The 26,391-nt window shown below is 41.8% G+C and overlaps 1 protein-coding gene across 1 annotated transcript; it reads left to right on the forward strand.

Annotated features, from left to right (window-relative positions):
- The first annotated feature begins 5,536 nt into the window (after window positions 1-5,536).
- Window positions 5,537-25,694, forward strand: MBOAT4 (membrane bound ghrelin O-acyltransferase MBOAT4). Its single transcript, XM_073613614.1, has 3 exons — window positions 5,537-5,906; window positions 11,496-11,720; window positions 24,746-25,694. Exons 1-3 carry the CDS (start codon window positions 5,791-5,793, stop codon window positions 25,692-25,694), a joined length of 1,290 nt encoding a protein of 429 aa, XP_073469715.1. The 5' UTR covers window positions 5,537-5,790.
- Window positions 25,695-26,391: the final 697 nt, after the last annotated feature.

The following is a 26,391-nucleotide window of genomic DNA, read 5'->3' on the forward strand; positions in this document are numbered from 1 at the left end:
GGACTATATTCTCCCAGTATTTCACAGGCTTGTCTAAATACAGACTACTTTATTAATAAATGTTGTGCAGCAAACTTTAAATGAGCTTTAATGTGCTTTTTATTCAGCAATGGAGTCTTGCCTGGTGAGCATGCATACAGGCCATGGCGGTTGAGTGCATTACATATTGTTTTCATTGAAACATTCGTACCTGCTAATTCCAGGTCTTTCTGAAGCTCTCCGCAGGTGGTCCTTGGCTCTTGGACAACTGTTCTGATAATTCTTTTCACTCCTCTGTCAGAAATCGTGCGAAGAGCACCTGGTCGTGTCCAATTTATGGTGAAATTATGCTCTTTCCACTTCTGGATTATGGCCCCAACAGTACTCACTTGAACATTCAGAAGTTCAGAAATCCTTCTGTAACATATGCCATCAGTATGTTTTGCAATAAGGTTGTGAAGGTCTTGAGAGAGCTTTTTGCTTTTACCCAATCATGAGATGTTTCTTGTGTGACACCTTGCTAATGAGACACCTTTTTATAGGCCATCAATTGAGAATGAACCAGCTGATATTAATTTACACTGACAAGAGGCAGGATTTCTTTCTATTGACTGATAGATTTCAGCTGGTGTCTTGGCTTTCCATGCCTTTTTGCACCTCGCTTTCTTCATGTGTTTAATACTTTTTCCCTGTGTCATTCCATTTTATTACATATAACTTAATTTCTGAACTTATTTGTTTTGTTTTTTTTGTATGTATGGATTGCATGGATTGTTACCGATATGTGGTGAAAATTTCATGTCAATCGCACCTTTAGAAATATATTTACCTATAAAAATGGTGACGTGTTCAAAACGTGTTTTTCCCCTGTATGTATACAGTATATAAATATTTTATATTAAAGTGTAGCCTTGCTTATAAACACATTAGAAAACAAAAGTCCGGGCAGAGCTACACAGCAGACATGCATAGACTGTTGACTCAAGCATATTGCAAGCTTGAGTGAAACAGTAAAGTAGTAACAACTAAAATGCTCAAAACAAACAAAAAAAAGAAATGAAAAGGTGACAATAGAAAACAAGGATGCCATAGCAAGTAAATGTAATCATTCCAGAATGCCTTAGTCATTAACCTGCTTATTCGTCCATATCCCCGATGAAGGTGTTTTCAAAACATATGTCAGACAGGTGTAGCCATTTGTGGCCATTGAGTAAAAGAATTACAGCAATAAGACTGACCTTTGTACTTTCTACTACTTAGACCTTGAAAATCAACATTTTTTTAGCAGGCTCTAAAAGAAAGGAAGCCCCAGTAAAAAAATATACAGTGCAAAAAGGAAACCCTACTGGTGTGAGAAATAGTGACCAGAGAGAAAAGAGAAAACAAAATTATGAACTAAAAAACATTTTTCATGTAGCAATGTACTTAGGAAGGAGATTTAGTGATGCACAACACTATTTTGGTCTTTAAAGGTGAAAACTAAAATTTGTAGTCGTTTAAAAAAAAAAACATTGCAGAGACCGACAGAGAGGACTGAAGTGATGGGGTGAATGTGTACAGTAGCATTCAGAACAGATTGGAAAATGCAAGATCCCAAAGGAAGGTGTTACAGTAGTCCAAACAGGACATGATTGCAGACTGTCTCTCCTCAACACCTCCAGCACATCACTTACTTGCACTTCTCGGACCAGCTAGCACTGAGATTTAGACCTGACACTGGCTCAGTCAGGCCTTAGCAAATGCCCTTTGCCGGTAGGGACTGCGGCCCCCTATGGTGTAGCAAAGGTATGGTAGTCCTTGGTGCTAGATGGCCACGTGGCTACTGCTCCCAGTACCACCTCTTCTGCACTGCCAGCCCTCCTGGCTGCAGCTGCCCCTCTCCACTGCCCATGCCACCACAGTCCACTCCACTGGCTTTGCACCCATTCCAGACTGCAATCTCCCAGTCCTCTCAGGCGTGCCTCCCCAGTCACCTGCTGACTGTGTGTCACTCACCAGTCCTCTTGGCTGCAACTTGTTGTTCCTCCCTAAAAACTTGCATGGCAGTGCTCTCTCCTGCTTGCTCCTCCTGTGCCTCCTTTACAGGAGACCTCTGTTGGTTGTAAGAGGGTCCCGTCCACACCCGAAAGCAGGCTCAAGGTCACCCCCCAGACTGTGGAACTCCCTCAAAGGCCACGACAGCCTAGCGCTCCATCTCCAGCTTCCTCCTAAACAACTCCTCCCCAGCTGGGATGACCCTGGGTATTTAAGGAGGCCTGCCCCCTGCCAATCCAAGTTGGGGATTGGTCAGGGCTCCTCAGAATGCTCAAGGTAGCTGCACCTTTCCTCTCCTCCTTCCATTCCAGAAGACACCAGAACATTCTGAAAAGAAGTGGGAGGTGTTGGTGATGTTGCCTGTGAGTCACCCAGCTCTGCCCTGGGTCATTTCCAACCCAGATCAAAACACACACCCAGGCTTGGCTGCCAGGTAGGCCTGGAAATGTACCTATTCTAACAAAAAGCTAACCACTACACTTCTAGCACACTAGAGGGTGCTACATAAATTTATGAGAGCCTCCATAGTAGAAGCACATGCATTCTAATAGATAGAGAGAGAGCAGGTGAGCCTGGAGGGAGCCCACCCCTCAAAGGCAAAGGGGCGCACTGTACAGCCAGCACTTGGCACCATGGCAGTAAAGGTGTGCAGTGAGTCTCCTAACCAATATTACACAAGTAGCAAACAACTGGCCACTGCCCCCCACCTATAACTGGCCAACATGTAAGTCTTGCAGTTCACCTAAGTGTCTCTAACATTAATCCATAACTTTTTTCCCTAACACTACCCTAACCCCTAAATTGAGCCCTTAACATTTGATTTACCTACCTCGCACATAATCCTTAAAGCAAACCATTTAGGGCAAAGTGATGGAATGGCCTTATTCCCCCCAACCCCAGAAGCCTACACTTCCCTTTCATTTGCTTTCCACTGAAGGAAATATTTAGTGCTTCTGGGTATGGAGGGGCATGCGACTCACTCTATTTTAAAGAGCTGGGCCAAGCAGAGCAGTCGCACAGGGACTCAAAACCCTGTGTAAGTTACAACTTTGACAGCTTATCTGGTGCTAATGACTACTACTGAACCTACATTCTCATGCTTCAAGTTTTAATGCTTTCAGTACTGTTTCTGTTTTTGAGGTTTCTAATGACTCCCTGTCCTGATACCAAAAAGAATGCTCCTCAAAGGGACCTATACAGCACTAAAAACCTGGCAAACATGATAACTCTTCCCCATTTCCGGTACGGAAGTAGGGGGCTGGAACACAGGTGGAGCACAAGCTGTGAACCATTGCCCTTACATATTGCCTGTTTCATTGTGCTTATAGGTTTCCCTGCACAGGGACACTTTTTGTTTTTGCTTTTAATTTTTAATAAATACTACTTTTTTAAATACTACACAATGGAAGCCCTATCTCTTTCAATGAGGATCTAACCATGAACAGCTGACAAATTAACTTTGGGAAAAGTGACCAGGAAGACTCCCTTGGATACCCTTACTGGGTGGAGTGAGCTGCTGAGGCCCTACAGACCACAGATACCACATGCGGGCTATGAGGAGAGATTTGAGGAACTACCCCAGGCTATCTATACATGCCCATTACCCCTGCAGGGGTGCAGGGAGCTGGTGAGTAGGGACCCATCAGGGCGAGCACAGAAGTCACTTGATTCTCTGAACACAAGAGTCACTTGAGCACTTTGGACTTTTTTTTATTTTTGCTGGTTAATTTGGAACTTCACTAATATTTATATATATATTTTTCTTATATATATTTTTCATTTTTATACTGATTTTTTATTTTACGGTTTATGACTACACATATGTGTTACTGGACTTTGCTGGTTTTTGGGTTTTATACATATATATTTTTGCACATTTTATAATGTATAAAATGTATATACATTTTCTATTTTTTAGACAATAGGTTTTTGATGGTATATGGACCCCATGAAGTTTTTTTTTTTTTCTTAATGCTATTTTTATGCACGCATATATATGTGAGGTTTATTGGGATCCACTTAATATTTATGTTTATTTGTGTATTGTAGAATTTTTTCCATTTTTCCTTTCTTGCACACTTTGGTATGGATGCACGGAGCCTGCATTATCAGGGCAACTAACCCTCCCGTACATGCAGTCACCACTGGCATACACATTGCCACTATATTTATCCTTATATGTTAGCCAGTAGGTAGCACCACCAACCCCACACCTGCACATCATTACTTTCTTCAGTTCCATCTCAGGGACTGATTAGGGGAGGCTGCAACCTGTTATAATATTGTTCTAATATTGTTGCTATCCTGAGCGCTGAGTTTTTCTCTATATTTTAGTTCCTCTTTAAAGTGACTTTAAAAAAATAAACATGCTATACTTGCCTGCTCTATGCGCTTGTTTTGCACAGATCAACCCCAATCCTCCCCTTCTGGCGCTCCTGGCTCTTCCTCCTTGCTGAGTGCCAATCATAGCAAGCCACTCGCTATAGGGACACTCGTGCAGGCTCGCTCCCGGTCTGCCTCTGTGTGTCCATAGACACACAGAGCATGGCTCGGCCCCATCTCCTGCACCCTCATCACTGGCCGTGGTTGATTGAGCTCAATGAGGAGGGAGATAGAAGAGAGAGCCACTGCTCTTGTGTACATCGCTGGAGTCAAATCGGGCTCAAGTAAGCTTGATCTGAGGAGGTGGAAACTGCACTCAGGTTTTTAACATTAAGGCTGAGTTCACACTGTGTGTGGCACGGCTCGTAGCAGGGGGTCTAGTGCATCTCCGTTCACCACTTCAGGTCAGAATTAGATCCGAATTTTTGGCTGAATTTGAACCTGAAACTGAGCCAGGACTCTTCTGCAGTGCGCTCAGCGGTTGGCCCATAGATGTGTGAACCGGCTCCATTGAGAGCCGATCACACTCCCCTGTCATGCGAATTGGATACGGGCAAACCCCCATCTGATTTGCAATAGTGTGAACCCAGCCTAATTCAGAGAATGCATTAAGGTAAGAAACCTGCAGCCTTTACAACCACGTTAAGGGGTAATTTCCCCAATGGGATGATCAATGACAAGTAAAATCTGACTGAAATTCTAATCTTTCCCCACTTTATCCAAAACTAAAACAAAAAAAAAATGTAGCTGGCGTTATAATTCAAGCTAGTGTTGAGCTGTGGGAAAATAGAAGTTACACCCAACCTGTTTAACTTAACATAAAGCCTGCCACGGAAAATTAACAAAATCAAATCTGCTTGCAAATATTTACCTTCTGAAATAAACACGTAATTTCCATCATTCCCTTGTCCTCAGATAGGAATCACTCTTTACCCATCAGTGCAATGACTGTCTCTTCCTATTTTTCCATTAGTCTTGCAGCGAACTGTATCCACCTGATAAAAAGATTAGGATATCTCCAATTTCACCCTGCCCCTTATCTGCCCACTTGATCAGCAACGTGGGGGATTTTTGGTAAACCTAGCAAGCTTAGCATTTCACAGATTTCACATCCATTTTACTTCTTTTAAAAGACAAAGAGAAGTGCTGGTAATAGGTCTTAGAAAAACAAACACTTATTGGCTGGCATTGATGTGGATAAATAAATCCTCTTTAGGATAACATGGTCACCTTGGTTATCAGGCCTACTGAGTGCCTGCTGTGTTTATTTTCACTAGTGTGGCCTGTGACATGTGTCACTATAAAAGAAGGAAGACAGAGTGTGCTTCACATTGGGGATAAAGGTAATCCTTGTCAGACACGTTACCTGTGATTTTGGTAAATAGGAGCCTTTTAATGGATTACATTCAGGTTACATTTCATCGAGTTGCTGTGTACCAGATGGCGGCCTTCCCATGTGCTTGGCTGTATGGTTATCTCTGCTCCTCTGGCCATTTGCCTATTACGGTCAGGTATGCTTTGATGTGCTAATTCAGAACTCTTTACTGTGCTCCTACTTGTCACTCATGCATAATTGTTTTATATTGCCTAAGTAAAGGAAAAACAGGCTAAAATATGCTTTACGTGAGAGGCAGGTGCCATAGACCCTTGTATATAAATAAAGATGAGACGCACTTCATATGTGTCGATATTTCCGTGCTGTCCTGCTACGGAATTGAAGCAACACATCTCTAATAGCAGGTGACTTCATGATGCCAAGCCTGTCCTTTCCTGTTAGGTCTCAAACTCCTTTTCAGAGGAGAAGTGGTGGTTGCAAAAGGCTGCTGACACATGTATTTGTCTCCTGTTGACGGGAGCACCAGTTCATACATCTGAACCAATGTGTGACCTTGAGCACTAGAAGATTGCTGAGTAACTAAAAAGTAAAAATTTAGTATAAGTAGACTAGAGCAAGGGTAGCTTGGATGTTACAATTACTAGCTGTTTAAAGAGAATGTATAGTGTTTTTTGTACCATAGTCTGGACTAAAGAACAACGAATTGCCTGCAAATTAAATTTTTGAAGTCGGGAAATATAAAATACTGAATATGAATATTACATAATCTTCTATCCAACCAACAGGTGGAGCTTTGGGCTCATACTCTCCTGTCTTTGCCCCCTTGTTGTAAACAAAAAAATGGTGTTTGGAAAGCTTAGTATCTCAAGCTAAAAATGTAACGCACAAGAGAAGGGAATCCCTTATTAGGCAGCTCCATCCAATGTTTCAGTTAGACAAAATCAAATATCTACTACCTCTGTAGTTAATCCATAGTGCTTTGGGAATCCCTAATCATGAATGAAATGTGTATTTACAAAAGTACACTACTGTGTGTATGTATGATATACATATCTATAGGTTCTTCAAAAAGTTTATGCACTTTTTTTAACTCTATAAAATATAAAAACGTGCAGAAGCTTTTTGAAGGCGCCTTGTGTTTGTATGTATGTATATGTGTGTGTGTGTGTGTGTGTGTATATATATATATATATATATATATATATATATATTATACATTTTTTTTCTTTAAAACAAAACAGGTATAAAACACTGATTTCAAAAGTATTAAACAGATATAAAACACTTATTTCAAAAGTACTAAGCCTGTTTCACATGGTGGGCCCTGTTAAGCCAAAGCAGAAGTGATCAAATGTCACTTTTGTGACAGCCATGTCTATCCAGTTTTTTGCTGCATTTGAATACTGGAGCTTTCTGGACTGATATTAGATCGATGTGTCCATTTACATCAGACTATTTCAGATCCATCACATTTAGATAAAAAAAAAGAGAAAAGGACACATTCCTTTTCCATTTCTTTTTTTGGGGACCTGGGCAGAATCTTGCTGCCCCCATTCTAACATGGAGCTTCAAATAATTTCTGCCTGAATAACTGACAGGCAGACCTGAACAGACCATGTTTAGGCTGGGTTCACACTATGGGGTTGATTTACTAAATGAAAATCCACTTTGCACTACAAGTGCACTTGCAAGTGCAGTCGCTGTAGGGGGTCCAGTGCGTCCCCGTTCACCATTTCAGGTCCGAATTAGGTCCGAATTTTTGCCTGAATTCAAACATGAAACTCAGGCAAAGACTCAAAGGACCCATCTGCTGTGCCCTGCTCGGCCGCCCTGGAGATGTGTGAACTGGCCTTATTGAGAGCCGGTCACACTCTCCTGTCATGCGAATTGGATGTGGCGATTCGCATCCAATTCACATAAGTGTGAACCCAGTCTAAATGTTAAAATACAAAAAACAAACAAAATAAAACTAGCCCAAGACCATTATATTTTCTCTTTAAGCCCCCGTTCCCACCAATTTGCACTGCCAATTTAATTGCGGCTTCCGACTTAATTTTTATGGAAGTCTATGCAAGTCGCAATCAAATGTAAAGTAGTGCAGGAACCTTTTCATAATCCTTGTGACATGAGTCGTGGCCATATGAACAGTTCTGTTGCCAGCAATTGGGTGCGACTTGTCATGTGATTTGGAACTGTCAAAACGCATGACAAATTGCACCGGTGTGAACAGGGCTTATTATTGTTGATAAAAGATGACCACACATTAAACGCTTAACCATAGATTTGTTTTGACTTGTTAAGATTAAGGATTTTACTTAGGCTTTTTGTGCAATTTTATTTTAGATTTACCAAAACAATATAATATTGACCTAAACACCTTCAATATGTATGCAATCAGGTAGCCCTTGCACTACATAGTTGGTAAGGTAAATCTAAAGGAAATTGAATAAGAAAATTGTATAAAGTTTGGCCAGCTTAAGGCCCCTTTCACATGTGCCGGATCCATTTTTCTCAGCAGGGGATTTATCCACTGATACCCTGCTGAGCTGAGTGGACAGAAGACAGGTCCATGTCTGCTCCACTTATGAAGAGTGGACACAGACACAGCCCCTGTGCTCTATGTGCGGATGTAAACAGACCAGCTTTACACTTAACTGCCCTCCGAACCCTTTCCGCTAGATGGAGGTGAACAGATGCCCTTCCGTTTGTTTTTGTTGGATTGGAACGGATTGGAGGTAGGTGGTTCATTTACATCCGCTGCTCTATAGAGATGAATGGAGGGTCCGATTGGCTTCACCTGAAAAACGGACAGGATGAACAGATGAATGAAAGGACTGACTCCTCAATTTATAGTTAGTTTTTCATTCCTAGAAGCTATAGTATAGCTTCTATGAATGGAGGAGGAGGCAGCAAGGGTGGATATAGTCTGCACTCTTGCCTGTGACAGGTCCCTTAGCTGTTTTAATCCACATGGCAACAGAAGATTATCACTGCTGGGGGGGGTAGAGGGGGAATCAAAGGACAGAAGATTTCAACTAAAGCAGAAGCCATCAGCACAAGGTACACATTATATTGACTGTAAGTATAGTCCCTTGTGCTGATTTAAAAAAGTTTTTTTTAACTAAACTCAGACTTTAATTATGGCACTGTAAAAACATACGCAAGAGGGCGCAAGATGGCACAAACGCCTAGTGCATTAGCACCAAAACCATTTATTAAAAGCACGCAACAGCGTTATACTCACAAAATTGAAATAAAATCAAGCTTATCAAGTAAACAGTTCCAGGTGAGGTGAGACTGATGCCACACGGTGGAAAAAGCTTAAGCGTTTTGGGGGACAGACCCCCTTTGGTGGTAATGCACTAGGCGTTTGCGCCCTCTTGTGTATATTTTTACAATATTCTGGAGATGGCCCAGTCTGAGGGGGGCTGCATCGTTGAAATCATTGCCCACCATAGTCTTCTTTGAGAATTTCACTGGATTGAGCACAGGATGGCTTTCTATGTTTTTGTCTTTAATTAGGGAACACATTAACTCCCCATCCCCTTTGCATTCCACTGGACAATTCAGTTTAATGGTAAAATGTAAAAGCAAGTAAAAAGCTTAGCAGCAAATTGAATTTTTTTCTTTTTTTTCTTCCATGTGAATAGAAGCATGTAACAAATTTAAAATAGGTGTTATCCCATTTTTCTTGCAAAAGTGGAAAAACACTTTAAGCTAATAGCACAACATGTTTAATTGTGTGTAGGATTTAACACAATCTTCTGATGCTTTGTGAACTAAAATGATCACAACTTGGAGTTTTGAACAAATGACCAGGTTGGCTAAAATTATTTAGACATATCACTCTTTTTATTAGTCGACTTTAGTAATACATGCTCCCCAGATTTCTACTCATGTGAAAATGTATATATGTAACATATGTTACTTTTCAGAAAGAAGCACTTTGCAAAAGTTACATTTTATTGCAGCTCTCATGGCTGCCAACCGTCTCTGGAAACATGCCCGTATTTTAGCCTTGCCTCATTGTACAATTTTTTTATTACATAGTAGATTTAGATTCTCAGTATCTATGGGCTATGGTATATTTAATTTAAAACAGTAGTCATGCTGCAAAAGAATTGCTAAAATCCAGTTTAGCAGACTTGAGATGTGTGCTTAATATCTTCCCTTTCACTTGCCTGCTCTGAGCACCTCGGCTGCTTGCCTTGCACTTACAAAGGGAGGATACCAGATACCAGTTAAAGTGGAGTTCCACCCAAAAGTGAAACTGCCACTTTAAGCACTCCTCGCCCCCTTACATGCCACATTTGGCATGTAATTTTTTTTGGGGGGGGGAGCGGGTACCTAGTTTTGACAGGTACCCAGCTCCCACTTCTGCTTGACCGCCTAGGAGACTCCTCCTCTCTCCCTCCCTCCTTGCAATCTCCTGGGACACGTCACAGGTCCCAGGAGATTGCCTGGCCACTGAGAAGACGCAGTGTGACTTTCGCATGTGAAGTGCGCACCTGGCTGTGAGGCCGCAAGCTGTCACATCTGGGTGCTCACACTTGTAATGGAGGCGCCATGGAGAGGAGGGGGAGAGAAGTAACGCTTCGGGCGGCCGCATCGATGGACTGTGGGACAGGTGAGTGTCTGTTTAATAAAAGTCAGCAGCTACACTTTTTGTAGCTGCTGACTTTTAATAAACTTAAAAACGACTGGAACTTCAGTTTGAATTGAATAAATCCAGACAGGTAGGTATAAAATACAAAACTGTGTGATAGCTATGACAATTACATATTGTCTTTTTGCAGAAACACTGCCAAAGCACCCCTTTTAAATTAACTAAGATTTTGTCCATGCTGGGAAGTTGCGGGAAGTGGCAGGGGACAAGCTAGTGCCTATTACCACAGAAGCTGGTCAGAATTATATCCATGCTCGGAAGTTGCGAGAAGTGGCAGGGGACAAGCTAGGCCTAGGGCCCATTACTACAGAAGCTGGTCAGAATTTTGTCCATGCTGGGAAGTTGCAGGAAGTGGCAGAGGACAAGCTAGGGCCCATCACTACAGAAGCTGGTCAGAATTTTGTCCATGCTGGGAAGTTGGAGGAAATGTCAGGGGACAATCTAGAGCCCATCACTACAGAAGCTGGTCAGAATTTGGTCCATGCTGGAGAGTCACAGAAAGTGGCAGGGCACAAATTAGAGCCCATCACTAAAGTAGCTGGTCAGAATTTTGCCCCTGCTCGGAAGTCACAGGATGTGGCAGGGGACAGGCTAGAGCCCAAAACTACAGAAGCTGGTCAGAATTCGGTCTATGCTGTGAAGTTGCAGGTAGTGGCAAGGGACAGGCTAAAGCTTATCACTACAGAAGCTGGTCAGAATTTTGTCCATGCTGGGAAGTCACAGAAGGTGGCAGGAGATGAGACAAAGCCCTTGAGTACAGAAGCTGGTCAGAATTTTGTCTATGTTGGGGAAGTCACAGTGAAGGTGGGGGGCAAGCCAGAGCCCCTGACTAGCAAATCTGGTCAGAATTTGTCTGTGTTGGGAAGTCACGCGAGGTGGCAGGGGTCACACCAGAACCTCTGAGTACCAAAGGTGATCAGAATTAGTCTATGCTGGGAACCAACACGGTGAATCAAAGGTGGTGTGCAAGGCACCTACAATTTAAAATAAACATTTTTACCACAGGATGATTTTAAATACCAGATACATGGATTAGGATTTATGTGCATTAGTAAATAATTTAATTTAATTTAACTTGGACATTGTGCTTTATTTCAGATACATTTATCTCTTAGTTGGAGGAGTGATTTTAGCTTGTGCTTCCATGGGGCCCTATGCAGTATTGATCTTCATCCCTGCCCTTTGTCACGCAGCATTGTTTCATATTGTCAGCTGGGAGTCTGTCTATAAGTGGGCATTTCTGTTACAAATGACATGGCAGACTGGATGTCACCTATGGCTAATGTACAGACAGTATTATCTGGAGGAAACCATGTCTGTAAAGTAAGTACAATAGGCAGTAACAAGGGGTTCAAGCCTAATTCCCCTCTATTTTTGTATTTGGAAAAAATGTGAAAGAGTGGAAATCTAGTAACGTTTTTATTGTGTCTATGAGAAGATTTGAACTCACTTCCTGTCCCTATGACATCTGTACAAAAACTCTGGGGTGGGGTTGTCCTCGGGACAGGAAGGCAGAGACATCAATAAAACATTGTCAAATTTGCTAACCCTTTTCCACTCCATTAAAAATGTGTTTTTGTTTATGCCCAAATTGGGGAGATTTCCTATCACTTCCTTTCTCATCAGAAAATTAAGGGAAAATCCCCAATAGGGTGCAGAAAGACCTGAGAGTTCTGATTTTTCCTGTACTATTCAAAACAATATCAAATGGCTGGAGTTGGGCTTTAAAGAAATTATATTCACCAAATGACATACATATTAGCCACTTATAGACTGGAAGATTTACCTGCTTAATGACCAGGCCATTTTTTGCGATACAGCACTGCGTTGTTTTAACTGACAATTGTGCGGTCATGTGACGCTGTAACCAAACAAAATTGATGTCTTCTTTTACCCCACAAATAGAGCTTTCTTATTGGTGGTATTTGATCACCTCTGCGTTTTTTATTTTTTGCGCTATAAACAAAAATAGAATGACAATTTTGAAAAAAGAAAACAATATTTTTTACTTTTTGCTGCAATAAATATCCCCAAAAATGTTTTTAAAAATCCAGTTTCTTCATCAGTTTTGGCCAATATATATTCTTCTACATATTTTTGGTAATAAAAATCGCAATAAGCGTATATTGATTGGTTTGCGCAAAAGTTATAGCGTCTACAAACTATGGGAAAGATTTATGGCATTTTTATTATTATTATTTTTTTTACTAGTGTGCAATTTTTATAGGGACTATGACATTGTGGCGGACAGATCAGACACTTTTGACACATTTTTGGGACCATTGACATTTATACAGTGATCAGTGCTATAAAAATGCACTGAATACTGTGTAAATATCACCGGCAGGGAAGGGGTTAACACTAGCTGGCAAATAAGGGGTTAACTGTGTTCTCTCAGTGTGTGTTCTAAATGTAGGGGGAAGGAACTGACTAGAGGAGGAGGCAGATCGTTATTCCTAGCTAGTAGGAACACACGATCTGTTTCTCCTCTCCTCACAGAACGGGGATTTGTGTGTTTACATACACACGTCCCTGTTCTGGCTCTCGTGCCCGCAATGGCGCATGGCCGGCAGTTATCGCGACCGCCGGTCACACACATCGGTTCCCCCGCAGTGCAGCGGGGGGCGTGCGCGTGCCTGCTATGCCCGCTTAAAGGTCCGACATACAGATACGGCAGCTCGCGGGAACGTGCTGACCTGCCGCCGTATAATGACGGCGGCTGGTCGGCAAGAGGTTAAAAACCTATACAGTACATGCATTGCATCGATTCAGCATTTTATATATTATTCCTTAGCAGAATTTTATTCTGCAGTAATAAAAAATATAATTTACCATTTTGGATAGATGGACATTTGTTGCTGATATGATCCTCATAAGGAAAACTGCATATACAGTATAGAAGGCTCAGAAGGCAACAAATGGCAGCACAGGGAAGTTTGAGATTTGCATATCATTTCAGCTGCCTCTATCTCTGAATCTAATGATTGCTTTCATATGCTATTTTCACTGATTATGTTCAGTTTACATTACCCAGATTTGTGGCAGGTGTGCTTTAATTAGTGACCTTCTACATGCCTAGGTGTTTTGTTCTTTGGATAAGAATTTGGTTCTTGTTCCTTTAAAATATTATTAAGGGCTCATTTACACTTGTGTTAAGCTGGCCATACACCATACAATTTTCTTATTCAATTTTCTTTAGATTTACCTTTAACTATGTAGTGTAAGGACCTGTCTGATTGCATACAAATTGAAAGTGACTAGGTTTGACCTCATATTATATGGTTTTTGTAAATCTAAAGGAAAGTTGTACAGGAAAATTGTATAATGTATGGCCAGCCTTAGTCTGTGAAAAGCAATACCAAGGTGGCTGAATGCAACATGGGGATCATTTTTGCATGTGTACACCCCCATCTGCTGCCTTTGCAGCTTACAGGGGGACTTCAGGGGTTACTAAAAACTCAGCTTAACCACCTATTTTACCAAACCCAAACTGTAAACTAAGCCTAGAGCCCTACTGAAGTCAAACATTCACTTTGTATAAAGAAGATTAAGATTTCCGCGCTCACAGACCAAGGCTTGCAGCCTCCCCTTACTCACCCCCTCAGGGATGAGATAAGAAATAAAAATATGTGTGGGTAGGGGCAGGTGGCGCTACCTGTATGGGTACGTTTCAGTTTTGTATTAGCTATATAGCTCAAAATTACTTGTGTGCTCTCCTCGTAGTGAACTATAAGTGTGCGTGGGCAAACCCGTGTAATAAAGTGTATATGTGCCCAATGGGACAAATATCCCGTACCACAAAATGTGCATCCAAATTGAACCGGTTTAGCAGCAAAGTGTATATATATATATACAGAAAATATCATCAGTGGTATTACCAATAATTGTGAATAATAGATATGACTGCACACAACTCTCTACTATTGTATAAAGGGTTAACCTTATTTTACAATTCGTTCTTACAACTCCTGCAGTGTCTAATAGAGAGTCTCTTATCCGTCCACATCCAGTGCCATCCACTGGTTACATATTACCACTAGATCTCCACTGTGCACAATTAGCGTGACAAAGAAATATATATATATATATAAGTATATAACACATTAAAAAATAATAATAAAAAATAATAAAAAATGAATAAAAAATGTGTATATAAAGTGACCAATTGTTTCAAAAATATACAGATTGTGACACAAATATAATATATAGAGAAAATTGTAAGTAAAAGTCAATATTGTGAAAGTCCTATCTTGAAGATATTTCATTCAAAAATTCCTGCGTGAAGTGACTGTAGTGATGGCAATTGAAATCCAGTGACTTAGGTGCTCCCCCTCAAGGGTCCCCACTCACCCGCTCCCTGCATCAAAGAGGATACAGACTATGTGCTTTGGATTCAGGATAAAGCCTAAACCTGAAGGACAGTTACACCTGGAGTGGAAGCCCCCTAAGGATAACCCCATTGGACAACTACATCGGATTCCAAGAAAGTATCGAGGATACCAGATGCCTTTTACCCCTGCAGGGGTGCAGGGAGCGGGTGAGTGGGGACCCTTGAGGGGGAGCACCTAAGTCACTGGATTTCAATTGCCATCACTACAGTCACTTCACGCAGGAATTTTTGAATGAAATATCTTCAAGATAGGACTTTCACAATATTGACTTTTACTTACAATTTTCTCTATATATTATATTTGTGTCACAATCTGTATATTTTTGAAACAGTTGGTCACTTTATATACACATTTTTTATTCATTTTTTATTATTTTTTATTATTATTTTTTAATGTGTTATATACTTATATATATATTTCTTTGTCACGCTAATTGTGCACAGTGGAGATCTAGTGGTAATATGTAACCAGTGGATGGCACTGGATGTGGACGGATAAGAGACTCTCTATTAGACACTGCAGGAGTTGTAAGAACGAATTGTAAAATAAGGTTAACCCTTTATACAATAGTAGAGAGTTGTGTGCAGTCATATCTATTATTCACAATTATTGGTAATACCACTGATGATATTTTCTGTATATATATATATACACTTTGCTGCTAAACCGGTTCAATTTGGATGCACATTTTGTGGTACGGGATATTTGTCCCATTGGGCACATATACACTTTATTACACGGGTTTGCCCACGCACACTTATAGTTCACTACAAGGAGAGCACACAAGTAATTTTGAGCTATATAGCTAATACAAAACTGAAACGTACCCATACAGGTAGCGCCACCTGCCCCTACCCACACATATTTTTATTTCTTAAACATTCACTTTGTACTAGCAACCTCCATTTTCATAGTCCTACCTCAAGCTTTCTGTTACAATAGCTTCACGAAGTGTCTAAATATGTCTGTGCAGTCTAATGGGAGCTAGAGATAGACCAAGTGCATTCAGTAATAAGCACTCAGTAATACACCTTGTTGTTATTATTATTACAGGTACTTATACAGCGCTGTCAATTTATGCAGTGCTTTCATGTATATATTATACTTTTACATCAGTCCCTACCCTCAAGGAGTCTTACAATCTAAGGTCCCTAACTCACATTCATACATACACATATTAGGGCCAATTTAGACAGGATCCAAATAACCTACCAGTATGTCTTTGGAACGTGGGAGGAAACTGAAGTACCTGGAGGAAACCCACGCAAGCACAGGGAGAACTCCAGGCAGGTAGTGTCGTGGTTGGGATTCAAACCAGTGAACCTTTTTACTGTTAGGCGAAAGTGCTATCCCCTAAACCACTGTGCCTTCTCCCCATTTCCTGGTGCCTCCATGGCAGCATACCAATGGTTGGTGGCTCCGCCCTCGACCAACCCACAGGACCACGTAACTCTATAAAAAAAAGAGTTACTCCCACTCTCAGGTATTTTTTTTCTTGTCCTCATCCCTGCAGGATCACAGTCCAGCCCTACCTCACCGACATATGGTGTAACCATTGCAGGTTCGTGCTCTCCTGCAGTATGGAGTCCCATTACTTGGGTTTCCAAATGCACCATATAAGTATGGGAGCCCGTTTTTTTCTGAGGATCTTTTTCGGGGCATGAGAGATCCAGGAGCATTCCTTCTCCTCTGTCTCTAGCGCTGGCTATTCCAGTGATATCGGTCTGGAGCCTCCAGTGGCAAAATACCAGTTTTTTTGCAAGATAGACTGGCATACTGCTCCCCTCTTTCACAGAGTGCTTCCTGGAATCACTAGCAGCCTAGCGCAGCCTCCTCCTGCTCCAATGGCGGCCCCCCTCCCCTCCTGTGTGTGTATGGACGGTTCGCGCGCCTCTCTTAGCACATTTTGGCCACCTCGGGGGGTGGAGTCGCGGCGGAACGCACGGTGCATGTGCAGTAGCCTCCTGAGGCCAAGCGGCGGCCATTTTGGTACATCCTAAACCAATTACTATTTAAACAAGCCTGGATTGACATTTTAGCCAGGCTGTCAGAGGGAAGACAGATACTGGTATCTTCTCCACCTTTTTCTACCTTGCTTCCCTCTAATGGAGCCTGGCCAAGGTAGAAATTTATATATGTATGTGGATGTGTATATATATATATATATATATATATATATATATTTGCATGTATGTATATATATATATATAAATGTGTATGTTACTAATATTATCCCTTTCTGTGCCTAGTTGTCACAATGCTGCATCAAAATAAAGATCCTCAACATACCACTAGGTAAGGGCTGCATCAAACAGATAAGTTTCTTCATTTAAAAGAGCTTTCTTGGGGCATATGGAAATATCCCTTTTATTTCCACAGCCCGCACCATGACTCATCTCGCAGATCTTCCCACAGAGATTCTGCCGATAGGTCAAAAGGTCACAGAAGCTCTGGTCATTCGCACTCATCCTCTGTTCATGCTTCCCGAAGCAGTTGGAGGTCACATCATCATACCTCAAGCAGATATGACTCCCAGAGCGGGTCGACACATCCAGGGAAGAAGGCCTGCTGGGTCTGCGGGAAGCAAGCCATACCGGGAAAATTGGCATGTAGTCAGTGCCTCGTGGAAGCCACGGCGGACAAGCAGGGGTCCATAGACTCAATTAAAGATTTGATAAAACATTCCATCCAGGAACTAGCCCTATCTCCAGATCAGTCAGTTCCACCGGTGGAAGAGAGAGCGGTGGAGACGCCTCTTCTCCGACCCAGTTCGGAGGCTAATTCAATTGCAGTCGAAGATAATTCATCATCTTTTGATTTCGCCTTGGTGGATCCATTTGTTGTCGCAGTTAAAGATGCGATTCAGTGGGAGGAAGACCTGGAACCTCCGTCCAAAACCAAAAAAATATTTTCCTCACCTGACAAAGAAGGTTTCAAACTTCCCTTTGATGGATGAAATTAGGGAAGTGGTTACGGAGGAGTGGCGGAAAGTGGACAACATACCCGTCGCCTACAATAGGTTCCAAAAACTCTACCCACTGGCAGAGGCAGACGCTCAACTCTTTGATTCTGTTCGGCTGTGGACGCATCAGTCATGAGATTAGCCAGGAACACAACATTGCCTTTAGAGGATGCAGTCTCCTTCAGGGATCCCCTGGATTGTAGGATCGACTCAGATCTTAAAAAAGTTTATCAGGCAACGGGGGGAGCTTGCAAACCAGCAGTGGCGCTGTGTTCAATCTCCAGAGCCACCAGAGTATGGTCAGATAATATTGAGGCGGCTCTCAGAAGAGGCTTAGGGGCAGACGAAATCATCAAGACGCTGGATGAGCTGAAATTGGCCTCTGACTTTATGGCAGAGGCAGCCATCGATATCCTGAGGTGTTCCTGGAGGGCCATGCTATACTCCATTACAGCCAGAAGAGCATTATGGCTAAAGCCATGGTCAGCGGACCCATCGTCAAAACAATCCTGGTGTCGCATTCCATATGATGGTAAGGGTGGCCTAATTCCCCAGGATGGGAATAGGAGAAGGAAATTCACCTCAGGACCAGTCACCCAACAAAGATCTAGGGATGCCAGAACATACTGGCCCGGTAAGGAGTACAGAAGAGGCTGGAAGGGCTCACAAGCCACTTTTCTTAAATTGGGGAAACCGAAGGCCTCAACATCAGCGGTTGAGGGCCAGAAGTCTTTTTGACTCCTTACCCACCCAAACCAGTCCAGTAGGAGCAAGACTCAGATCTTTTACCCCGGTTTGGGTGGAAAAATGCGTGGATCTATAGGCAATCTCCACGGTTCTTCAAGGGCATTTTTGGAAATTCAAAAGCTGCCCTCCACCCTTTTCTTTCCAACCCACCAAGATTCTGACCTCCAAGGAAAAGAAGCAGGTTCTCTTTCAGTATATCCAAATACTTCTTCACCAACGGGCAGTTCTACCAGTACCCAACTCGGAGAGACACTCGGGGTTCTATTCCCCAATCTTTTTAGTCCCCGAGAAATCAGAAGGCTGGAAGCCCGTACTGGATCTGAAGAGGCTAAACAATTACATTCGGGTAGAGCATTTCAAAATGGAATCCCTGAACACAGTCATCCTGTCAGTGCAACCAGGGGATTGGATGGTCTCTATAGATTTTCAAGATGCGTACCTTCACATTCCCATCCACCATCATTTCCAACCTTTTCTCAGGTTCAAGGTGGGCGATCTACGGCTCCAGTTCCAGTGCCTGCCGTTTGGGATTTCATCAGCCCCCAGAACTTTTACCAAAGTTTTAGTGGCCATCCTGGCTCCCCCCGAGAAAAAGGGGTCAGGGTCCTGCACTACTTAGACGACATACTAATCCTATCACAACACAGAGGAACTCTGGAGGCACAAGTACAGTTAGTCCTGAACACTTTGTCCCAATTCGGGTGGCTTATCAATTGCTCAAAAAGTCAATTGACACCTATGCAAAAAATGACATACCTGGGAGCTTTGTTCAACACCCCAGAGAAAGCTGGGTCACTCCCACAAGAGAAGATCCTGATATTGATACGGAAGGTGAAGCAGACTTTAGGGAGCCGCTCCATGCCAGCATCAGACTGTCTGAGCCTCCTAGGGTCCCTTTCATCTTGCATACCAATGGTGAAATGGGCCAGCTGGCATCTGCGAGATTTCCAGTCGGGTTTTCTGGCGCAGCGGAGAAGGAAGCATTTGGGACAGTTAATAATCATCACCTTGACCATGAAATCCAGCCTCTGGTGGTGGACAAGACCACCCAACCTTCTAGTCCATTGTTCCCTGGAACCGTCTCATGGTCCATCCTGACATTGGATGCAAGTCAATAAGGATGAGGAGCACACTACCTGAACCAGCTAGTGCAAGGGAGATGGCGTTTCAAGGCGGAAGGAATGGTTTCCAACATCCTAGAGCTAAGGGCAGCATGGATGGCAATTCTACATCTCGCTCCTCTTCTCAAGTGCAAGTCCATTCTGCTCCAAATGGACAACCGAGCAGCAGTGGCCTATGTTCAAAACCAAGGGGGGATGCGCAGCAGGTCCCTAACCAACGTAGTAGCCCCAATTATATCTTGGGCGGAGAACAATTTGGTTGATCTTTGAGCCACTTACATCCCAGCCCCTAAGACTCAACTAGCCAATCACCTTTCAAGGTCTTTCAGCAACAACATCAAATGGTCACTGGACCCTTAAGTTTTCCATTGGATGTGCCAACAGTGGGGTACTCCCCAGATAGATCTGTTTGCTTCCCCGCTCAATGCGAAAACTCCACTGTTTTTCTCGAGATTCCCATCTCCAAGGTCAGCAGGGGTGAATGCCCTAATCCAGCACTGGAACTTCCAGAAGGGGTATGCATTCCCTCCAGTTCCTCTGATAATGAGGTTCCTCCAGCGCCTAACATCGGAGAAAGTCACTATCCTGGCAGTCATCCCATTCTGGCCGAGGAGACAGCGGTTTCCACTCTTACTCAAAATGGCTCTGTGCGACCCACTTCTGCTTCCCTACATGGACAAACTCCTATCTCAAGGCAACTTCTTTCATCCACATCGGGAGATCATGGACTCGAAGGCCTGGAAATTGAGCAGAAGAGACTGGGCGACTTAGGGTGCTCACATGAGGTTGTCCAAACATTACTACAAGCCAGGAAAACAACCTTTCTGATCGCCATCACATCAGGGCGCAGAGTGTCAGAAATTCAAGCTCTAGGAGCACAAGAACCCTATGTCACGTTCTTCCCAGACAGGGTAGTTCTGCAGCCTATTCATCAGTTTGTCTCGAAGGTTTCCTCAGTCTACCATCTCAATCAGGAATGGGTTCTCCCAGCCTTCGGAGAGGATCCAACCTCCTCAAAACTACATGAATTAAATGTGTCCTGGTCCCTGAGGCGTTACTTGGAGCAATTCCGCAAGGATCATCGACTATTTGTTATTCCCAAGGGCTCAAGGAAAGGAATGGCAGCCTCCAAATCGACCTTGTCCAGCTGGATCGTGAAACTGATCCAGAAGGCGTATCGGGCTAGTGGTCTCCCAGTCCCAAATGCAGTGAATGCTCACTCGACGCGGGGAATGGCTTCTTCTTGGGCAGCTTTGGCTCGAGTCTCCCCTGAGACAATTTGCAGAGCGGCTAGTTGGTCATCCCTCAACACCTTCATGTCGCACTATAGCCTAGATTCGGCGGTCCTCACCTCCCTTTTTGGGAAAAGGGCCTTAGAACGTTCAGTTCTGTAAACTCATTAAAACAAATTATTATTGCAGTACCCACCCTGTAAGTGAGTTATTTACCATTGGTATGCTGCCATGGAGGCACCAGGAAAATGGAAAACTGAATACTCACCTTTCTGTAATTTTCCTTTCCTGGTGCCTACCCATGGCAGCATACACCCTCCCTTCAATAATCCTTAAGGTTCTGAAGACTAGTTACAAGAATACCTGGGGGGGGTAACTCTTTTTTTTATAGAGTTATGTGGTCCTGTGGGTTGTTCGAGGGCGGAGCCACCAACCATTGGTATGCTGCCATGGGTAGGCACCAGGAAAGGAAAATTACAGAAAGGTGAGTATTCAAGTTTCCGTTTTCTGCAACACACTTGCACAGAGGGGTGTGGCTGTTACTCTGGTCTGCTAGCATAGAACACTGAAGTGGAAGGGCGAATTCAGCTCTCATTTTTGGCTGAATTCGGACCTGAAACGGACCAAAGGACACACAGGGCTCCTGTGCAAATCGCTCTTAAAGTAGAACTATATGCAAAACTTTTATTTTGGATACAGAGATGGAAGGCTATAACCCTTGTCAGATTTTTTCTTTTTCCCCATCTGTGTCCCATTTATGAGATTTTTCCTGCACTTCCTGTCCCATAGTCAAACAGGAAGTGAAAGAAAATTCCTGCTAATTAAGGGAATCCCTTAGGGACCCCCAGGTCACCAGAACTATTGTCCCCATTTGAAGATTTCCCCTCTATCACTTTTCTGGGGACAACACAAAATGTGGGTTTTTCTTTACTTTCACTTTCAATGATAATGGTATGAAGATATAAAGTGTGGCACTGAAAAAAAACAAAACAAAAATATATATGAAAAGAAAAAGATGGGTGTAGTGAGAGACTAATCTCTCTCTAGTAGGGGCTTAAGGGAATAATGTGCTTCACAACTGAAAAAAATGAAAATGATTGTGTCATGCAACTAGGAGTCGCACACAACAAAGGAATATATGGTGTCACAAGTGTTAATAATATATTGCAAGCAAAAGTGCGAAACAGTATAGGTGCAAAGAATTGCTGGGCAACAAATAAAGTGACTAGTAAAGGTGGACTAGCAATGTAACATACAAATAGATGACTCCAATTGAAGTCTCTTAAGACGAAACGCGTAGGGTTAAATACGTCGGCTGTGGCCACCTTTTACTGCGCTCTTGTTACTTGTTTATTACTTTTATTGAACATTTTTTGGATATCCGTTTTATTTGTTGCCAATAAATCCTACCATACAGATTTACACCATGTGCACACAGCACACAGCAAATTTTTTTTTTGTTTAGAATACACTTTAGGATAACAGACCTGGGACACCTTTGGGTGCTCCAAAGAAAATAGTAATGCAGCACACATAGTCCCCCCTCACCCCCCTGTTCCGAGCTACATTCATGTCTGAATAATGTGTCCGGGTTTCAGAGTGACTGAAACCCGGACACATGATTCAAAACTCAGACTGTCCGGGTGAATCCCGAACAGGTGGCAACCCTAGGGGAATCCCTCTAATGGGGGCACAGACAGCAATAAAAAATGACAGGTGTTCTAATCCCTCTCCACTCTATCCAAAATTAAAAAAAGAAAGAAAGTGTTTTACCTTTATTTATACTTTAAATAGGGCTTTGGGTTTATTTTGCATAATCTTCAAAAAACAAAGGGAATTTACATTTTAATCCATTTTACCCACAAGGCAAGTATCCAGAATTTATTCAGGAAGCTATAACACATATGTTATTTGACATCTCAGTTGTATGTGAATGCTCGTTCTAGCTTATTAAAGGCTGACATCTAAGCATAAACCAATGGTCAGCACAGAGGCATTAAAAAAAGTATCATTAGTCTAAAGCGGACCTTCCAGCAAAAATAGATTTTGCACCATTGTAATCTTCCGTACCTCCAAAACATAAAAAATAGACCTTTTAAAAAAAAAAAAAACAGTTTATTTGCCTTTTTTTGCATGTTCAACCTGCCCCCTGTCTTAGCATCTCACTTAAGAAAGGATGTCATGTCAGCCTCCTCCTGTAGCCTGGGATAATGACTTCACATATCCAAGGAGGCATCACCTTCCCCACAGATCAGAATGATGCATCTGGTGCCACATCACCACAGGGCCAGAACCAAAAAGAGACAGATGGCTCCAGATCATGAAGAAAACAAAGATGGCAATGTAGGACAGGATGTGCAGTGGAAGAGCAATGGGGGAGAAAGGGTCAATTCAGGATTCAATGGGCTTGTAAATATGTTTATCCTGGATCAACAAGCATCAAAGATAAGTGGCGTATAAGAATCATTTTCATGGGCTAGAGTAAAGTTCCTCTTTTAAATACCTATTTATTAATTTATTTGCTTGTTTATTGTGTTGTACAAAGTGCAGTGGGTACTATGTATCATGTCAGCATTCCAATTAACAGGAAGTGATGGCTGCTTTTGTTTGCAATCCTGTATGTGATTGCTTGCCAATCTCATGAACAGAGTGCAAAGTTTTTCTTTATAAATGACCACTTTGTTTCAAACAAAGGGGCAGCATTGAACGTGACTGTTTTTGGAGTTGATTCACAGTGTACTCAAAATGCTTCCTGCTCTACAATATTTGTTCGAAAAGGAAACTATAAAAAGTAATCTGAGTTGTGATTACTCATAATTAAAGGGTATCCAAAGCCAAAACTGAATTTTTTGTTTCGAAGTAGAATACCAGATAGACTAGGGATGTTGGCATTTTTTGTCCTTATTGCTCCCTATGGGGTTGATTTACTAAAGGCAAATAGGCTGTGCACTCTGCATGTGCAGTTGCTCCAGAGCTTAATAAATGAGGTAAAGCTTCACTTTGCAAAAAGTACCCAATCACGTGCAAGGAAAAAAAAAAGCATTTTTGCTTGCACGTGCTTGGATGATGGTGTTCAGCAGAGCTTTTGCTCATTTACTAAGCTCTGGAGCAACTGCTCTTGCAGAGTGCAACTGCACTTTGCAAAGTGCACAGTGTATTTGCCTGGTAAATCCACCCCTCTGTCTCTACTGGGGAGATTTCTTTTCATTTCCTGTTCCAGACAGGGAAGGTAGTAGAAATCTCAACCAACAGAAGAGTAATCCCAGCTTTGAAAGTTGTTACCAGAACAGAAACCCATTTGAAAGATTTCCCCTCTACTCTTGTACCAGTGACAACTATAAAATGTTGGATTTCCCCACTGCAGGACAAACAGAAATGTGTGCTTTACCAATAGGGACACACAGAGGGGTTCATTTACTAAAGGCAAATAGGCTGCAAGGAAATTCCACTTAGCTTAGTGAATTCGATGAGTATTCACTTTGCAAAGAATAATGGCAGGCAAGGAAAAAAAATATTTTTGCTTGCACGTGATTTAATGATGAAAGTCAGTAGAGTTGCCCCACATTTACTAAGTTATGAGAAAATGCCCCTGCAAAGTGGAAATTCCCTTACAAAGCAAAAAACTCAACTTTAAAATTATTTTGTAAATTATAAATGTAATTTTTTATTTTTTTTATTTAATGGCGTGCAGCAGATGCAATAAAACGTAGACTTCACACAAAATTAGTTGCATAATGCTAAAGTTACATCTGAAACGCCAAAGAGCCATTGCAAGGTATACAAAAAATAGGTTGTAAATGTAATTTATGATGTAAATGTAAAGTATCAGCAGATGGTTAATTCTGTTATAGGCTACACCAACTGTATTATGTCCTGAAAGTATGTTCTCTTTTAGATTATCCATTATGATTTCATCTCTTATGCTCTTGACGCAAAAAGTCACATCTCTGGCTATGGATCTCCATGAACGAAAGATGGCATTTACAGCAAACTATTGCATGAAGGGGAAAAGTTTCCATGCCGTGTGGAGGTACAATATACTGGTCATACTTTCTTATTTCATGTTCTTCCCTGCCCTCCTGGGCGGTCCCCTGTGTTCATTTGTAAAGTTCCAGCAGCAGGTTAGTAAAGCTTCCATGTGTCGTAACTTTAGGCAAGCCTGGACATTAAGTAGAGGCCTGACATTATTCATGCTGCTCCAGATTCTTCGAGCTGTGCTGTTTGAAAAGATTACCTTCCAATGTGACCTCATGAACTGCAGACACCTAGACTGTATATATGTTATGTGGAGCACAGCGCTGATATTTAAAATTACTTATTATTCCCACTGGCTACTGGATGAAGCCTTATTTCACACAGCAGGATTTTCCATAGAATTATGTTCACACGTAGAAGTTTCCGACATCAACATCTTCACCTTAGAAACAACTAATAAGATCTCAGTGTTTGCCAGGACCTGGAACAAAAGCACATCCATGTGGCTAAGAAGACTTGTATTTGGAAACTGCAGGACAAGACCTGTACTGTGCACATTCGCATTCTCAGCTTGGTGGCATGGACTGTACCCTGGACAAATCTTTGGATTTTTGTGCTGGGCGTTGATGCTGGAGGCTGATTACAGAATACATAAAAATTTAGAATATGTTTCAAAACCCTGGTATATCCAATATCTATTCAAAACATGTACCTGGCTACAAACTCAGTTAATTATTGCATACGTCATGGCAGCCATTGAAAGCAGGACCTTAGCAAGTGTATTGGCCCTCTGTTTTTCGTACAACAGTTTTTTTCCAATTTTCTACTGCATATCATTTATATTCTTAGGAAAACATAACAAAAAATGATAGTTATTTGTTATAAGGTATGCCACATTAACATAGCAGTACTGTACCTTTAGCCTGTAGTATGAAAATCAATATTTTTTAAATTGCTTTTAAAAATATGGCTCGTATATAGCTTTATATATTTTGAATAAGCATGTAAAAGATAAGTTGAAAATTGTTTTCAATCTCTTTTTATTAGTTTTATAAACAATTTATAGAAATACAAATACATTCACATGCCTTACTATTATGGCTATACAGGCGGTCCCCTAGTTACAAACATCCGACTTAATTTCTATTATTTATTTCTATCATTTAGATCTTCTTTTTCGATTTCTTTTCCCTTGTCCTTTACACAGGACCTCGTTATTATCCTCTATTCCAATCATCCATCAACATTAACACAAAATACCACTTAACGCAAACACAAAAAAATAAAAAAAACACTCCCCTCTCCATGGGGTGGTGTATTACCTTTCATAAATATTGCATCATGTATGCTGAGGACTGAAATTCCTCCCATTGTTGCCATATTTTTGGCCTTCGATTCCTTGTATTCTTTTCTCTACCTATTTGTTCTTCCATATATTTTTTTAAATCAGAAAGGTTTTTATTTTGCATAAGAAACAAAATCATACATCATACATGTTGAAATACTGAATGTATACACATTTTAAAGTTTTAGTGCAGTCTGTCATGAATACAGTTATCAACATTT

Source organism: Aquarana catesbeiana, linkage group LG01 (assembly GCF_042186555.1).
Source record: "Aquarana catesbeiana isolate 2022-GZ linkage group LG01, ASM4218655v1, whole genome shotgun sequence".
NCBI classification, from domain to species: Eukaryota; Metazoa; Chordata; class Amphibia; order Anura; family Ranidae; genus Aquarana; species Aquarana catesbeiana.

Coding starts and splice junctions, on each gene's coding strand:
- MBOAT4 (XM_073613614.1), top strand. CDS start 5,791: ATGGATTACATTCAGGTTACATTTCATCGAGTTGCTGTGTACCAGATG. Junction 5,907..11,495: donor CATTTGCCTATTACGGTCAG/GTATGCTTTGAT, acceptor GCTTTATTTCAG/ATACATTTATCTCTTAGTTG. Junction 11,721..24,745: donor GAGGAAACCATGTCTGTAAA/GTAAGTACAATA, acceptor GTTCTCTTTTAG/ATTATCCATTATGATTTCAT.